Below are 17,041 nucleotides of genomic sequence, written 5' to 3'. Positions count from 1 at the left end.
AGTCTTCATTTCTTAACTAAAAGCATTTCCACGGCTCCCAACAGTAACAATAATTAGGCTGGCACACTCTGCCTTCTTTTCTGCTGTGTGAAATAGGCTCAGATATGGTTCTTCGTGGCGTATATAAAAAGTCTAAACAACTGCTAGGAACGGCACAAAGCTGCTGCCTACTTACACGCGGCTATAGCCTTCCCAAAGGCAATAAACTCATTATTTCATATAGAATCATATTTGAACTTTGCTCCTACTCACTCCTGTGCTTGCAAGTACTGCTCGAGAGGGCACGGTAGTCCAGGTTAATTTGGAGCTAAATCCCGGATTTCTAGGCGGGCAGAGACGTAGCCATTTTCCCAAAAGCTTTCCAGGGAGTCCCAAAGGTAACGCTTGGGTGGTGTTTCAGGGGGAGAAAGAAAACCAGCCCGAAGCATTTGTCGCCACACTTACCGCCCGCATTGCCCAATGCAGACAAAACCCTACCTCGCCCATGACGGGGGTGGCTGCCAGTAGGAAAGCGGGGACGAAGCCTCGCCGGGTGACAGCTCCCCGGGGGCAAGGCATGCACACCCAGCCATCCACAGCCACAGGAACCATTCCTAGGTCTCTCCAAATCTTCGTTACGTTCAGCCTCTGTGCTGGGAGTTGACGCATTGCGGACAATGATGGTCTCTTCATCCAGTGGCATTCTCTAATTAAAAAAAACTAGGAGCAACCCCAATGATGCAAGCCAGGAGAAGAGCAAAAACCAGATAAAGCCCCTTTTCTTACCCTCTCCTGGAATACTACTCAGACGGCTACAGTCCATGAGAAATTGACCCATTGCTCTGTTCTTCCCTATCCTAGTCCTCCCCAGTGCAACCCGTCCCTTTATTACATGGGTGATATGAAATCCGAAGAGGAACCTCGGATGAAAATATGTGAAAGGCAATATATTATTTATTAAACGCATCTGATCCACGATGATGGCTTATTGTGAAGCTCCTAGTCTAAATCGCCTACGGAAAGAGAAAAGGCAGAGGAGGTAGGATCTAAATTGCGGTTTGTTGAGAAAGTCTGTGTATCATGTATCTCTGTATGTGCTTGTGTATCTATAGATGCACTCCTTTCAGTAGCGCCCGTTGTGTGTAACCGTGTGTGCACACTCAGACGTACGTGTTTGTGGGCTCATGCTGTTCACATACATATCTGCGGTAGAAAATGGTGCATGATTTCACGCGTGCCCACACTCCAGGTTTCATCCCTTCCTCTGAAGCAGTGGGCGAGGACAGTGGTTCGGGCGTGGGGAGGCACACACGCGTGGCAGAGCTGCAGACGCGGGGCGCGCCCTGCCTGTGCGGCTCTGCCTGTGCACACCCACCCGAGCTGTCCCCTGGGCACACGTGTGCACAAGCGTGTGGAACACGCCGGCTGGGTGCGCAGGAGATGCACCCGAGTGAGGTGGATGTACTCCACGCCCTTCCACTGGATTATTTCGGGTGTCTTATCAGGTGCCCCCTGTACCGGCATTGCGGGTGTATGCGGGGCGGGATGGAGCGGCGGGCACCCGCTTGCTGCGTTCGCGTCCGCATCCCTCCGCAGCATGCAGGCGACGGTTCATCCCTTTATTTTCTCAAACATAAACATCTTTGCATTTCCACCGCAGCCTAAACGTGTTAAAGCCCTTCGAGGAGGCTCTTCCATCCCTCCTCTTTCGATAAGGCTGCAAACGCAACTTGGTTTGTTGGGAATGGCTCTGGATGCCTTTGTGCTTCCTAAAAGAGCATAAATAATTAAAGTTTGGCAGAGAGGAAAAGCTTTCTTGCAGAACTGTAGTGGCAATAAATGAAATGACTCAGAATCTCTTCTCCAGTCGGTTTTTACGAGAGCTGCCAGACAGTGTCTGTTCACGTTCTCCAGATACTAGGGGCGCCATAACAAAGTTAAGGTCAAGTTAGTGTCTTATCTTGGGTGGCACAAAAATACCGCATCTTCTCCAGCCGGACCGGGCATATTTTTAAGCCCAAACGTTACGCAAGTCGCCTTAATTTCCACGGAGGGCGTTTGGAAATGTCTCTTGGACCTGAATACTTGGTGATTCCAGGCAACGATTGCAGATGTTTCAAGACGCCTAACGGTAAAGTATTCGCCTGATTGTGTACATGATGTGCATTTGTGTTTCGATGCTATTTAATCTGTGTAAGGGAAAAAGGGAAAAAAAAAAAGGGGGGGGGGCTGTTATTGTGATGTTCAGAGCTGGGCTGGTACCGACCCCAGGGTGAAAACGCTCTGGCAGGCGGGGACCCCCAGCTCTGCCTTATTCCAGCGGGGTCTCTGCTGTGGTATTGGTCTCACATTTCCCAAATTAGATCGTTTCTTAAAGGACTGTTTCCTAAAAGAGCTTTCGTACTGACAAATCGTCGCCATGTCTTTGAACTTGAATTAGTTGAAACCGCTTGGCTCCTGAGCCAAAATTTAATTGATGCTAGGCTTGTTGCATCGAAAAGAAGGTGAAAGATTCTGGCTAAGGCACAATTAGTTGTTTGAACGGTAAAGAAAATGAAGCTCCATAGGTTTCCAAAACCATCTCTCGTGAGGAGATGGGCGATCAGAAACCTGGGGGGGGGGCACAATCCGAACGGAGCCCTGCCCTGCTTTGCTGCAAGGTCCAGGGTAATTAGTGACACAGGAGCCATTTTAACTGCACAGACATCATTTTTGGGAGGCTGTTTTTTTCTGTTGCAGCAGAACAGAGAGGGCTCGGAAGCCGATTAAGGGAGGGAGTGGTGGTTCTGTGCTTTGATTTCTAGTAATAACTTGCAACTGGCAAGAGTCTATCTGCTGGGAGCAATGTGTGGCGTTTGAGGTGTTTTGCGAGTGAGGCACCAAAGGAAAAAAAAAAAAAAAAGATTCCAACTGTACAAAGAAAAGAGAAAAGGAAAGAAAGAGGCGGCGGTGGGAGGGTGTTAAGAATGAACTCTATCTGCCTGGCTTTGGTCTTTTTATTTTTAGAAAGGGCTAGCTGGACTACGGCATGGAAGCCCCTTGGGTAGCCCTCGACTGCTCTGGGGAGCTAGGGGATGCAGGAGGGGCAGTGCCGGTGGCGGTGGCACAGGCGGGGCGGGGGGCAGGGTGCGGGGCGCAGCCCGGGCTGCGGGGCTCCCGCCCCCGCAGCCTCTCCGCATGGCGTAGCCGAGGGCGAGCAGGAGGTTCCTGTAGCAGCGGAGACGAGTCCTCAGCGGGCACGGCCGCCTCGAGGAGCCGGGGAGTCCACGGGCCTCCTCCCCGTTTGCCCGGAGCTCTGTGGGGCTGGCTCCCCACCTGCCGGGCTCTCCGCTTGCCGTGGGACCTGGAGGTGCCTTTGTGGAGGTGATACGGGGCCTGTCGAGCCGGATACTTGCCGGAGCCTCCGCCCGGGAATTGCTGGGGGGTCCGGAGGCGGCCGTGCTCGGCCTGGGGAGCTCGCCCAAGATAGCGGGTTTATTTGGAGAGCGACATGTGATGGAGCTAACCTGGCAATGCGGTACAGTGGCGGAAAAAACCCATTCCCATGGAGAGCTGGCAAATGTTGCTGGAATAAGGAATTGGTCGAGTATAGGGCTATGCTGGTGTATTTGTTATTCTCCTCTCTTTTCAATCTTTGCGGCCCTGTTTGTGCTTGTCTCTATAATATCATATTTTAAGGAAAAAAGGAAAATTGGCAAAAAAATGAGCCCTCGAAGGCAGAGCGAGGCTGGCGGCTGCTGTGCGTGTCGCCAGCTCCCAAGTCTTGCTTTTCCCTTCCAATGAAAATGAACATTATGGTGGGAGTTGGAGGCAGGAGAACAGAGGTCACTTTGTCTGCTGCTCTGCTTCCCAAGGAAACCGTGCTTGGTGGACTTCTTTTCCTGCCATAGCCCTCTGCCTTATAGAGAGCCCGAAAGTATCTCCCTTTCGTAAATCCGGCTGCTGAGAGATGTTCTGTTTGCGTATTTCTCATTTCAGTTTGGCGCCTTGACACAAGTGCGCAGTGTTTGGGCTTATAAGCGAGGGAAAACGAGGTGATCGAAACTCAGGCTTTGAATTTCGTGACCGGTTTTGATGCCAACTGTGGATTGCAGGAGCCGGGCGGGCAGATTCGGTCGTACACTCGAATGTGTGAATGGGACTTGGCTTTCCTGAGTGAACCCGCTCATCATCTGCTTGAGCGGCGGCCGGAGAGTATCGCTTCCTCTAAGGAGGAAGCGATCACGTTTCCGAGCCGGGGGTGCCCGTCCGTGAGCCCCCAACCCTCGCTCCGGGGGCTGCCTCCCCCGACGGTGGCAGTGCTCCCCCCTCGCTGCCCAGGGAGGCCGGGCGGAGATGCGGGCGGGGGGCTGCGCGCCGGGCTCCGGCGGTGGGCAGGCGCCTGCCCGGGCGGCGCGGCCCCAGGTGATCCGCACCACCTACGTGTATCTTACATCGCCTGGTGAAAGGATGAGACTTAAAACCGGCTATATTTGTACAAACGGCGCGCTCGCCTCCCCGTGCTGGGAGGGCTCTTTGGAGAGATCTTAGGAGCCTTTCCGAGGGGCTGATATAGATATAAGGACATTTCTACATCGCGTCACGTGACATAATTACCACTAGAATCAATCAAGATGAATTGCACGTCAGCACACGGTGGGGATTTTTTCTTAGTTGATCCTGTCCAAACCCTCTTGTGCAATAGATGGATCTTGTTCAATGCATTGAAGCCTCCTGGTTGCTTGCAATCGCAAAAAGGAAGACATGACTGAGTTTGACGATTGCAGTCACGGCACATCCAATATGTATCTGCCAGGGTGCGCCTATTACGTCTCACCCTCAGATTTCTCGACGAAACCCTCTTTTTTGTCTCAATCGTCGTCCTGTCAAATGACTTTTCCTTATTCTTCTAATTTACCTCATGTTCAACCTGTGCGTGAAGTAGCATTCAGGGAATACGGATTAGAGCGCAGCAAATGGCAGTATAGGGGCAGTTATGCTCCTTATTACTCAGCTGAAGAGGTGATGCACAGAGACTTTCTGCAGCCTGCGAACAGGAGGACGGAAATGTTGTTCAAAACGGACCCTGTCTGCGGCCACCACGGACCGTCTCCCGCCGCCTCCAACTTCTACAGCTCGGTGGGGAGGAACGGCATCCTGCCGCAAGGCTTCGACCAGTTTTACGAGACAGCCCCCGGACCCCCGTACCAGCAGCACTCCGAGAGCGAGGGGGACGCGGAGAAGGGCGACTTGAAAGCCCAGAACAGCACTTGCAGTAAAACACCTTCCAACCAGGAGAAGAAAGTGACACCAGCAAACAGCGCCGATTCCCCTTCTGGTGAGGCTGTTGCAGAGAAGAGCAACAGTTCAGGTAGGTATCAGTAGTAAATTGGGGGCAAAAGTACAAGGCCAACACTTTGTCAAGCCGCATTTTATGTGCAATTTTATAAGCATCCAAAGGATTTTATATATCCTATAAGATTTCCTTTACCGTTGTAAAGCGTGTTTACGATAGGAAACCAATTTAGGTGGGCTTAAGGTATTCTTGGAAGAGGATATTAATTGTTATTAAATTGTTGATTCATCGGGGGCAGACGGAGAGATTTCACAGGTAGTGCTCAGAGCTGCCTTCGGTTTAGAGCTTAAGATCTTCGTTTGTTTGGGGCGGGGGGTGTGTGTGAGAGGAGTTTGAGAAACTTGGAATTTTTCCAGCCCATTTAAATATCTCTCTGTATTGCTCGAAGAGCTCTTTTTTAAGGAGAAGTTGGGAAATATTAGCTTTTCTTGTTAAGTCACCCGGAGATTATAAGCGTCAGGAATATTTTTTGAAGTGCTAGAGGGCTGCTTTGCAGGCAATGGGATATTATCAAAGTCTCTCATCAAACCCTAGCTGAGCATGTTCGTAGCAGCAGCGTGAATCAGTTTCTTCTCTCTTGAATTTCAGCAATTCCCCAGCGATCAAGGAAAAAGAGGTGCCCCTATACCAAATATCAGATAAGAGAACTGGAACGGGAATTTTTCTTCAACGTGTACATAAACAAAGAGAAGAGACTGCAGCTGTCCAGAATGCTCAACCTCACTGACCGGCAAGTTAAAATCTGGTTCCAGAATCGAAGGATGAAAGAAAAGAAACTGAACAGGGATCGACTCCAATATTTCACAGGGAATCCCTTGTTTTGAAAAACAAAACAAAACAAAAACAAAAACCACAAAAAAAAAAAAAAAAAAAGAAAAGAAAAGAAAAGAAAAGAAAAAAAGAGAAAAATATATTAAAAAAAAAAAAAAAAAAAGCAAGAGAACAGGAAGAAAGAAGAAAACAAAGAATACACCGGTCTCTCTGACCTACCATCTGAATGCAAAAGTTAATTTGTTTACTTGACACATCCACCCTGCGGAACTCAAAGTTTCATTTTCATGTGCAACTCCCCACACTGAATGGCCACTGGAGATTTCGGGGCTTGGCGGAGCAGATTCCTGATAAGGGGAAACTAGGGTAAATCCAACTGTCCACTCTCGAGTGTTTTTCGCCAAAGGTGCTTTTTTTCCCTCTCCCACAGTGCCAGCAATGGACCTGCAGTGTGTCTGGTAGTTGTTCCTTACAATTCATTGAGTTCGGGGGGGGAGGCTCTGTTGTTGTTGCTTTTGAGCTAGGATAACACTTTCCTCCCTTTAAGTGAATGCGGTTTATTTAAGAGATGGTAAATGTACGCTCGCTATATATAAAATATATATATATATATGTTTCAATTGTCACCCAAAAGCATGGGCCACTGTCTTTTTCATGTGAATAAATGGTTTCTAGTAAAGTTAAGGTTATAACTTCCGTGGACTGTATGGATTTCCATCTCTGAAGGATCCTAGCGTTTTCCGGGCTAGAGCCAAGTTCAGTTAAATAATAACGTGAGGAAGCCTACCCGGGTTATTTAAAAAGTATTTTCATTAAGTTATAGTTCAGATGCCTAACTCTTCTTTGTAGGTATGTGTACCTTCCCGTTCGCTGTGAGACAGAGCCAACATGGCTGTCTGCAGACCATCACTTCTGATGGTGCTACCATTACTATAAACAACGAAAAAGGCTTTTCGTTTAACTGGTCAGGCTCCAAATAAGCCCAGAATCCCCAACGTCAATGACTGTTTACTTGTTAGTGAAGACCAAGGCAGAAAGACTGAGGGCTCCAAGCAAGTCAGACAAGAGGGAGCTATAAACAATTGGCACTAGTTGGAAAAAAAAAAAAAAAAAAAAAAAAAAAAAAAAAAAAAAAAAAAAAAAAAAAAAAAAAAAAAAAAAAAAAAAAGAAAAAAAAGAAAAAACCACCCCTAACCAAAACCACAAAACCGTCCCCAACACTTTTGGGAACAGAGGGGTGGTTCTCTTAAATCTGCTTGCCGGGCAGGGCGAGCAGAGCGCGGCGCTGGCGGGAGCTGAGCTCAGCGCGCTGCGGCCGCGGCGGGCCCCGCCGGGGGCCGGCACCCGGAGGAGATCCGCTCCGCTCCTCGCCGCTTTATCTTGCGTGACCTGGCTGGGCTGTTTACAAAACCTTGAACTGTCTAGACAACACCATAAAACCCGAGGTTCTAAACAGCTTAATTGGGTTATATTATACACCTTCTGGTGGGCGAAAAAGAGATTTCCGCAATGTGCAATAAAGGCGACGAGTGAGAAAAGAATTTGGCTTTTTTGAATAGGACGAGGTGGCTCTCGCTACTCTCGCAGGCAGGGAAGGCAAAAGTGCCAACTAAGTCAGGAAAAAGCAGTAGAATTCAAAAAATAGAGAAATAGAAGAGGAGGGAGGCATGACTAAAAAAAAAAAAATTAAAACACTTTAGCAAGAAAAACATAAGTGTATGCCTTTGAACTTCCAAAATGTCAAGGTCATCACCTTTAACCTTTCTGAATAATTAGGCGCCTTAAGGTTCCTCTGTTATTTTCAACCACCACCCACTCTCTCTCTCTGTCTCACTCTCTCCCTCCCTCCCTCGCTCTCTCTCACACACACGCACAGCCACACACACACTTTTTACCGCATAGCTGGCCATATTAGCAAATGCATCATAACGCAAAGAAAATCCCGGCTGGGTCGAGGTGAGCTCTCGGCGTCGTGCAGTGAGCGTGCCCTGCTCCAGTCCTTGCCAGCTGGAGCACAGGGGGCTCCTCACTTCCCCATCTTTCTCTTCTGCGCCCTGGGAATTCGACCCAAATATTTTTTTCTTGTTTTCTTTTCTTTTCTTTTTTTTTTTTTTTTTTTTTTTTTTTTTTTTTTGCTCATAAGATAAAGAGGGGTTTGCTTAGAAAAAAAATAGTAGGAAATGTCTCGTAATGTGGGGACAAAGACGATATTTCTATGCGGTCTCCCCACAAAGCCCATTAATTAGAAATGCGCCAGGTCGCAGGGAATTCCTCACGGCGTTTTGCCTGACCTCATAGCCAAATTCTCGCGTATCTCCCGATCCTTAATCCACAGGGCGAGAACGAGTCGTTTGGTTTTCTGTTCCCTGCAGTGCTTTGACAGTCTATCTCAGAGTATTAATACGCCTTCAAAATGCCAAGACACCGCAAAAGCGGGCCGCAGAAACCGAAATACCCATGCACTAATCCTGCATAAATGCTCAATGATAGCGGTGTTAAGTTTCTATTAAAAAGGAAAGGAAGAAACCCATGACTGAGAACGAATTGAGCAGAGGAGAAAGACCTGGAGAGGAGAAAACTCCCGGCGTCTGGCGGGCAGCGGCCACAGGAGGGCGCGCCCAGGCGCTGCAATGCCGCAGCCTCTGGTGCTCCAGTCTCTTTTCCCCCTAATAATAATTCCACTGCTAATAAAATATCTAATATATAAGTAACGATAAGATTTCAGGGCCTTCCAAATGAGAAAATAAAGCATCAAAAAGATTTATTAAACAAATAACCCATAACCGTGACGTGCTGGAGAAATATGCCACTTTAAAAGAATTTTTTTTTTTTGGTCGTAATCTTTTATAATGCATCCGAGCTTTAAAAAAAATCCCATAATTTTAAGAAAGGGAAAAAAATCAAACCCCAAAGATATTCAGAATTCGTTCCCTAGAACGAAATTCTATCTACTCCTTAAAGGACAGCCTTAACGCGGGTGGAACAAAAGTAATATAAACAATATGCATTTCCACAATTTATCTTTGATTCTTACTCGAGGATTTTCTTAAATAAACCTCTAGGTACAGAAAACATAATGTTAAAAACGTATTTTATTTAAAGGCGAGATTAACATTAGTTCCTGAGAGTGCTTGTTTTTTAAAATAAAGACAGAGAGACTAAAGAGAAAAGATATTTTTAATATCCTAACATCACCTTTCCAAGGCATTGCTGAATGAAGTCTCTCTCTTTAAAAGTGCTATGGAGATCTATTAAAATGAAAGTAGAGCTTACAGAATTAAAGTCATTCTTATGAATTTCTTGGACATTCTCCAGCAACCTAGCACGTTCTGTCTTTCTGAGAATTTTTTTTTGTTTTGTTTTATCTTTTTTTTTTTTTCCTTCCAGCGCGCACTTCTGGTCAGAACCTGAGGAAAGAAAGGGTTTTCCTGCTTTCTGCTTATTTGCAGAATTCATTGAAGTCTATTTCATGTTGGCTTAGCCATATTCCGCATTTTTTAAAGCCCAGTCTCTCGTGAACGCATTTGTTGGCACTTTGTCTGCTGGATTGTTGGTGTGTGGTTTATTTTTCTCTGATTCTTTCTTTCTTTCTTTCTTTCTTTCTTTCTTTCTTTCTTTCTTTCTTTCTTTCTTTCTTTCTTTCTTTCTTTCTTTCTTTCTTTCTTTCTTTCTTTCTTTCTTTCTTTCTTTCTTTCTTTCTTTCTTTCTTTCTTTCTTTCTTTTTTTTTTTTTTTTTCCTTTTTAGAAGTTCATTGTTAACACTTTCCTAGATATAGCCTTTCCGGCCGTAATAAAACGGCATGGTACAATCCAAAATCCTTGGGATCCCTGACGCCAGAGGTAGCCCTTGCAGGCAGAGCCGTATCCCGGAGGAAAATGCCTTGATCTCTTGGTGGACATACACTTTCCTAGGGGGAAATGTTTAGCGAAGTTTTGGTGTTTGTTTTTCTTGGCATGAGAGGGCTCCTTGCGAGAGCCCACTCCAATCCCGAGCCCATCAGGCTTCATCCGAGGTGCTTTAACCCCCCGCAATTACAGTGAGGCCGAACTCAGAGAATGTGAACGGGTGATGGGAACCAGGGTGCGCTGTTAATTTTGGAAAATTATTTCTATACACGAGAACATGGAAATGACGCTTTCTTCCTTTTTTTTTTTTTTTTTTTTTTTTAAACAATCGTGTAAATGTGATGATTCTGTGCGAGATTGTAACCTCTTCTATTTCTCCTTTTTACCCTTTCCTCAGTTAAATTCCTCTAGATAGAAAAGATTGTGAGCTATTTCCAAGTGTCTTTGGGCTTGTCCTTTACATAGAACGAAAAGGGCATTTGCTTATTTTCCGATTAAAATATAAATATGGCAGGAATCCTCCGAAAGATAATTGTGCGGCACAAATACCGAGGCTGAAGGCTGCACTGGCCACCAATATACACGCTAAAATCTCATCACACGCAGGCACCTTTGTGTCGGCAAAAATATGGAAATACGATAGGAGAACGGCTGGGGTTTAGAGCGAAGCTGAGCAGTCAGCGCTAGTATGCGATCTTTATGCTCAGAAATAACACCTTTGAAGAAAAGATCCGTGTGCTATTTTGTTTATTTTATAGGCTTTCATATTTAGGAAAAAACATAATGTCATCAGTATGTCGTGTCTGTCCCCTTATCTCGGTCAAAAAAATATAGAGAATCTGAGCCCAGATGCCGACTCTTTCTATGAAAATACGGCACATAGAAATCTGGGCAACGTGACAGTTGCTTTATTAAAAGAAGAAAGATCACAGTATCGTACCTAAATTTTTTTCTTAAATAAAACTATTCTTCAATGTCCCTGCAATTTAACAGCGTGACATAAAAGATACAATCAGCGCATTTAAAGACTCCCTAAATAAAATGATGAAATCAAGTAAATCAAAGGAAATTTACTAAAAGCTTCCTAGGTTCCAGCCTATTTTAAAAATAAGACGCTTCTCGCAATACCTTTGTTACTGAAGGCATCTGCAAAATATCTGGCTTCTTTCGTACCCCTCTCCCATCCCCCTCACATAATGGGACACAAACACAGCAAATTGCAACTATGAGAATGCTCGGCACAGCCGAGACAAAAACATAATCATATCACCAGTAATAAGGTTCAGGGAGATAAGGCAGTGAAAATTAAGCCCTGCTGCCACGTCTGGTAACCTCCAGTTTTTAGCCCTGACATTTGCTAGAGGAGAAAACTGTAATGTCCACCTATGCTTTATTACAAACAGTAATTTACATCTACATGGACCCATTGGTTGGGGCATTTTTTCACCCTCGTTCGGAAAAATATGGGGCTCTGAGAGCAAAACCTTTATATTAATGTAGATTGTATATCTCATTTATTGCACAATATTGATTTATTTATTAATGTTAATTACTTTATTCCATTTTAATATGATTTAAAACAATAGTGACATTAAATGCCCAGAGCCTAAGTCCCCAGCTCCCCAATGGCTCTCGCATGTTTATTCAACTTCTATTTACATCAAACTTTAACTTTCTACTGTTCATTTTCACTAAAAAATTGCTGCCCGTTTTTAAATCCCTCATGATTTACCGTGAGCGAAGGGTCTTATGGAGCCGTGTGCCAGTCCCGAACGCAATATTTAAATTACTATAATCATAACAGTCATCTGAGTTTCCGTGTAGTGACATGCATGAAATTAATATTTTCAATTACAAAATATCAAAGAGCCCTCATGTCTAATCAGGAGCCCAGAATTCAGCTCCTCTAGCAGCAGCAGCAGCAGCAGCAGCAACAGCAGCAGCAGCAGCAGCAGCAGCGAGGCCGGCGTGGAAAGCAGCTCAGCATTTGCTTATTGTTTTAACTTTACTGTTGGGCGAAACTCGCCGCAAACCTCTGGGCTGATACTTTCAGCTGGGATATTTCTGGGACCCCTTTTCTTACAGTGTAAATAAAGATTATGAAAGAACCATTTGATGGGCATAAAATTCCTGATTAGATTTAATAGTCAAGTCTTAAACTGCGTCAAGAAAAATAGTATTTTGTTTCTTTAAACTCTGTGGGTTGTCCAGGCTGTTGTTGAAGAGGAGGAAATTGCTAGAAGGCGAGGGGGGGTAGGGGACGCGGCGCTCGGAGGGAGCGTCGTGGGCTCCGCCGCGGCTTCTTCCCCGGCGCAGGCGAGTCTTAGCCATGGCTCTGATCATGATCTTACGTGGCCACCGCGCCGCAGCGCCCGCCGCTCGCCTCAGCCCGCGGCGCCGGCCAAGCGTGCCCGGGGAGGGCAGGGGCTGCGCCAGGCGCAGGGGATGCTGCCGACAGAGCCTGCGAGCAGCGAATATTACGAAGGTAATATTTAAACTCTCCGGCAACCCAGGAGCTGGAGACTGCAGCTATAAAAGACACTGGCTCTTAACCTGACAATGATGTTGTATTTGAACAGCTGCGATAAGGTTTTAAAAGGTCTGTCTCATTGCCACCGCGAAATTTTAAATAGGGTTATTGTTTCCAGCAGTCTAAAGTGTACGGTAAAGTACAAAAACATTCAAATGCCAGGAAACAGGAAAATTCAAACCCACGCTGGTGGAAAACGCATGTTTGCAAGCGTGCGAAAGACGCATTTAAAAATTTTTAAATCCTTTCACGTGCTGCCTGCTCTTGGGGATCTGAAAGGGTGTTTTGATAGTAGAAAGGCCCAAAATAAACAGGCGACTGAGTCCCAAACAAAAATTATCAACAAGTTCACTTTGTGTAGGTGAGAGTCCTTGACAACATTAGTCCCAGACAAGAAATACTCCAGTTTGGGAAAAAAAAAAAAAAAAAAAAAAAAAAAAAAAAAAAAAAAAAGAGAGAGAGAGAGAGAAAGGAAAGTAAAACGATAAAGAGTAATAAACAGTTTCTACCGCCACTATTTAAAATGTAGTAGCTGAGGGTGCAAATACGGCTCAGGAGTGGAAGGAAAACAATAAAACACGTTTAAAATGTTGGGACGGAAAACTCTGATCTGCCATGTAGACAGTTACTGTTGCCTTATGTTGGTTGCTTTCTTTGCTGTTTGTTTGCTTTATGATACAGATGCATTCATCATTCTTATAAAAAAAAGACCGAAAAAGTTGTTTAAAGGAGTTAAAGGAGTTGCAGTGAGGATATGAGTTTCTGTATGTTTTTTTGATGAGCAACACTACAGAAGGAGAAATTACCTTTTTGATGCTTTCGGTTTGCAGGGCAAGAGAAAAACCCACTTTTTTTCTTTTTCTTTTCTTTTTATTTTTTTTTTCCCCAGGCGGTCGGGAGAGAGCATTGTAAAATAATTTTAGGAATGTGGCTTCCCTATAAAATTCGAGTTATGACAGAAGTCCACCTTTTAATATTTGACGATTTGTGTTAAAACAAAAATTGACCTTCTCGGTTAGCAGCTAGGAAAAAAATCAATAGTATAATTTTCAATAATTCATAACGCGAACGCCATTATGCTAAATCTTAACTATTAATCTTATCCTTTACAAAGTCTCGATTGATTTGTTAATAAAATATCTTCCCGTGCGCGGCAACAGAGGGTATAACTCTTGAAAAAGCTTCAGAAGCAAGAAAATTACCGAGTAGCCCGAGAATGTAGATGAGGGTTTTATTGATCGCCCCTGATTCTCCTTAATACGCATTAATAAATCCCGCAACCTTTTGTCCCCGCACTTGTCAGCGGCGGGGCTTTTACAGGAGCCATGGCGGGCAGGCGCGGTTTTGCGCCCGCCGCGCCGCGCCGGGGGTTCCGCGGGCGCGGAGGTTGCGCGGCGCGGGGGGGCGCGGGCCGGGCCGGTGCCGCAGCGCGGGCGGCGGGCGCGGTGCGGTGCCGGCGCGGCGGCGCAGGGGGCGCTGTTGACCGCGGCGGGGCGCGGCGGGGCGGCGCGGCGGGGCGCGTCAGCGGCGGGGCGGCGGCGCGCGGGGCGGCGGGCGCTGCCATTGGCCCGCCTGTCATGTGGTCGCGCGGAGGCATCCGCAATTACACGGGAATGTTTTCCTAGAGATGTCAGCCTACAAAGGACACAATCTCTCTTCCTCAAATTCCGCCCCAAAATGTCCTTTCCCAACAGCTCTCCTGCCGCTAATACTTTTTTAGTAGATTCTCTCATCAGTGCGTGCAGGAGTGACAGTTTCTACTCCAACAGCGCCAGCATGTATATGCCACCTAGCACAGACATTGGGACGTATGGGATGCAAACCTGTGGACTCCTTCCGTCTCTGGCTAAGAGAGAAGTTAATCACCAAAATATGGGTATGAATGTACATCCTTATATACCTCAAGTAGACACTTGGACAGACCCGAACAGATCTTGTCGAATAGAGCAACCTGTTACACAGCAGGTCCCCACTTGTTCCTTCACTACAAATATTAAAGAAGAAAGCAATTGCTGCATGTATTCCGATAAGAGATCCAAACTCATTTCTGCAGACGTCCCTTCCTACCAGAGGCTGGTGTCTGAATCATGCCCCATTGAGAACCCCGAGGTTCCTGTCCCAGGATATTTTAGACTGAGCCAGACCTACGCCACTGGGAAAACCCAAGAGTACAATAATAGCCCTGAAACGAGTTCAACTGTAATGTTACAGTTAAACCCTCGCGGCAGCTCCAAACCGCAGATATCTGCTCAACTTCAGCTGGAAAAGAAAATGAATGAAAACCCGAACAACCAAGACAGCACCGCTAAAGTCTCTCAAGTGGAAAGTCCCGAGCCCAAGTCCACGTTGCAAGAGGAGCGGAGCTGTCTGCCCGAAGGCTCCGTGTCCAGCCCAGAAGTCCAGGAGAAGGAGAGTAAAGGTCTGTATTACCGAGTTTAAGCCGTGCCGTGGTGTAACTCCAACACGCCAGCACCATAAAGCACGCTCGAATATACTAACGAGCATCACAGCCATCACATTTAATGCTAAGGAGTATCGGGCTGCAGGTGCTGTCTCTCTGAAGATTTTGGCAGGCAAAAATGCTACACAAAATGGTCCAAAGATTTTCCGTAGAGATCTGCCTCTCCCGTGCACGCAGACAGCCTCTGTGATGCGGGGAATATAGCCGTGTGCTCTGTAATGCGCTGCAGCAGCCAAAAGCAGCCCCATACCTCTAAAAAAAGCGGGTCTGGAGGTTGTAAAATACGAGCAGCTCAACTTTTCTCTCGTAGTATTTCGTCTTTTTTTTTTTTTTTTTTTTTTTTTTTTTTTTTTTTTTTCCACTGAGCCTTACTGCGGTTTGATTGCATTTAAAGTTAATTACGATCCTCTTAAAATAGGTGAGGAATAGGTGCTACCAGACTGGGTAAAGTTGAAAAGAAATGCACAATGAAAGCAGCAGCTCGCTATCTGCTTGGTCCAAGGGTGGAATATTTCAATGTGGTGCTTTAGATAACCTTGGGTTGGTCTCCAAAAGTGCACCAGTATTTTGAAATGCTTTTGAAACCTGAAAGTGGTGGCACTCTGATTTTATTTTCCCTTTTAAAGTGCACTGACGCCTTTCTTTAGAATGGCGTGTATCGAAGAATCCCAAAATGAGAAATTTTCTGCTATCAAAATGTACTTTGCAACCTCTAGGTCAATTTTTACCCTCTGTGTGCATTGAGAATTTCTTTATCTGAATTATATTTAGTAGTCCAGGTCTAGCTTCATGTGGGGGAGATTTCTTTCTGGTGGGGAAAAGAAAACCCAAAAGGAAAATGAAAAAAAAAAAAATCAAAGACAGGGGGTCGTAATTTCTTATATATCATTTTGTCTGGGAAATGTCTATATCTGTTTATAGGTGTGCTTGCGTGATTCAGTTGATGTTGTGGGGATGCTGCTTCAAAATACAGTGCGAGACTATTTTGTAATTGGAATATTTCCGTGGCAATTGTCGTGGGAGCCCGAGTCGGCCATGGCGAGGCTAGACCCGTTAAGATGTGTCCATAGGGCGGATGGCAGGTTAAATATTGTTGAAATGTTAAACGCCGGCCGAAAACTTGAGAGACCCTTCCTGGCAGGAGCAGGAGAGCGGGGTGGCCGCAGGGCAGGGTGCCGTGCTGGGGACAGGCGAGCCCAGCCTGGCAGCAGGTCCCCTCACTGAGCCCACACCTCAGCCGGGCGGTGTTTAATGCCCACATCCACCATATCTGCCAGACACTGCAGAGGAGGGGTCATGGCCAAGGGTACACTCTAACAGTCTGAGGTATTTTTGATTTTTTTTTCTTCTTCTTTGATTTTGATAGAGGAAATCAAGTCTGATACTCCAACAAGCAATTGGTTAACTGCAAAGAGTGGCAGAAAGAAGAGGTGTCCTTATACTAAACACCAAACACTGGAATTAGAGAAAGAGTTCTTATTCAATATGTATCTCACTCGAGAGCGCCGTCTAGAGATCAGTAAGAGCGTAAACCTCACTGACAGGCAGGTCAAGATTTGGTTTCAAAACCGCAGAATGAAGCTCAAGAAGATGAGCAGGGAGAACCGAATCCGGGAACTGACCGCTAATCTGACCTTCTCTTAAACCCTAACCCCGGGGGGGGGCACCAGTGAGGAATGGGCACAGCACCACCACTTGATAAAGGCAGGAGAGACTCTGGCAAAACCCGGCATTTTCCAGTTTTGTTTTGTTTTGTTTTGTTTTCTGATAGAATGTGACTCTTCGTCCTTCTTTTAGCGCTGCAAGTGAATATGTATTACTATGATGAGTATATATAAAACCTAGCACGTGTAATTTATTTTTGTTCTCATCGTAATGCAGGGTAACTATTATTGAATATTATCATTTGGTCTTAACTTATTGAAACTGTCGAACATCCAAGCAATGTGACTTTTTCATGTTTTTACTAACAAAATGGTATTTATGTGGGGCTGTTACACGGGCCATAACATTTTGAGTACATTCAATACTTTCAGAAAAAGAGTGGGGGGAAACTGTGGGGGCGGGGGGAAAGAGAAGCACATTATAATGTAACTATCCTCTCAAATGAATTTAGAGA

At 45.7% G+C, this 17,041-nt stretch overlaps 2 protein-coding genes across 2 annotated transcripts; both read left to right on the top strand.

The window, feature by feature from the left end:
• Positions 1-4,722: 4,722 nt before the first annotated feature.
• HOXD11 (homeobox D11) lies at positions 4,723-6,138 on the top strand. The gene is made up of 2 exons (XM_053947996.1): positions 4,723-5,329; positions 5,903-6,138. Exons 1-2 carry the CDS (start codon positions 4,723-4,725, stop codon positions 6,136-6,138), a joined length of 843 nt encoding a protein of 280 aa, XP_053803971.1.
• An 8,000-nt stretch (positions 6,139-14,138) lies between these two features.
• HOXD10 (homeobox D10) lies at positions 14,139-17,041 on the top strand. The gene is made up of 2 exons (XM_053947891.1): positions 14,139-14,880; positions 16,289-17,041. Exons 1-2 carry the CDS (start codon positions 14,139-14,141, stop codon positions 16,564-16,566), a joined length of 1,020 nt encoding a protein of 339 aa, XP_053803866.1. The 3' UTR covers positions 16,567-17,041.

Source organism: Vidua chalybeata, chromosome 7 (genome assembly GCF_026979565.1).
Source record: "Vidua chalybeata isolate OUT-0048 chromosome 7, bVidCha1 merged haplotype, whole genome shotgun sequence".
In the NCBI taxonomy this organism is placed as follows: Eukaryota; Metazoa; Chordata; class Aves; order Passeriformes; family Viduidae; genus Vidua; species Vidua chalybeata.
This window is presented reverse-complemented; position numbering and strand designations above follow the sequence as displayed.

Coding starts and splice junctions, on each gene's coding strand:
- HOXD11 (XM_053947996.1), top strand. CDS start 4,723: ATGACTGAGTTTGACGATTGCAGTCACGGCACATCCAATATGTATCTG. Junction 5,330..5,902: donor AGAGAAGAGCAACAGTTCAG/GTAGGTATCAGT, acceptor CTTGAATTTCAG/CAATTCCCCAGCGATCAAGG.
- HOXD10 (XM_053947891.1), top strand. CDS start 14,139: ATGTCCTTTCCCAACAGCTCTCCTGCCGCTAATACTTTTTTAGTAGAT. Junction 14,881..16,288: donor CCAGGAGAAGGAGAGTAAAG/GTCTGTATTACC, acceptor TGATTTTGATAG/AGGAAATCAAGTCTGATACT.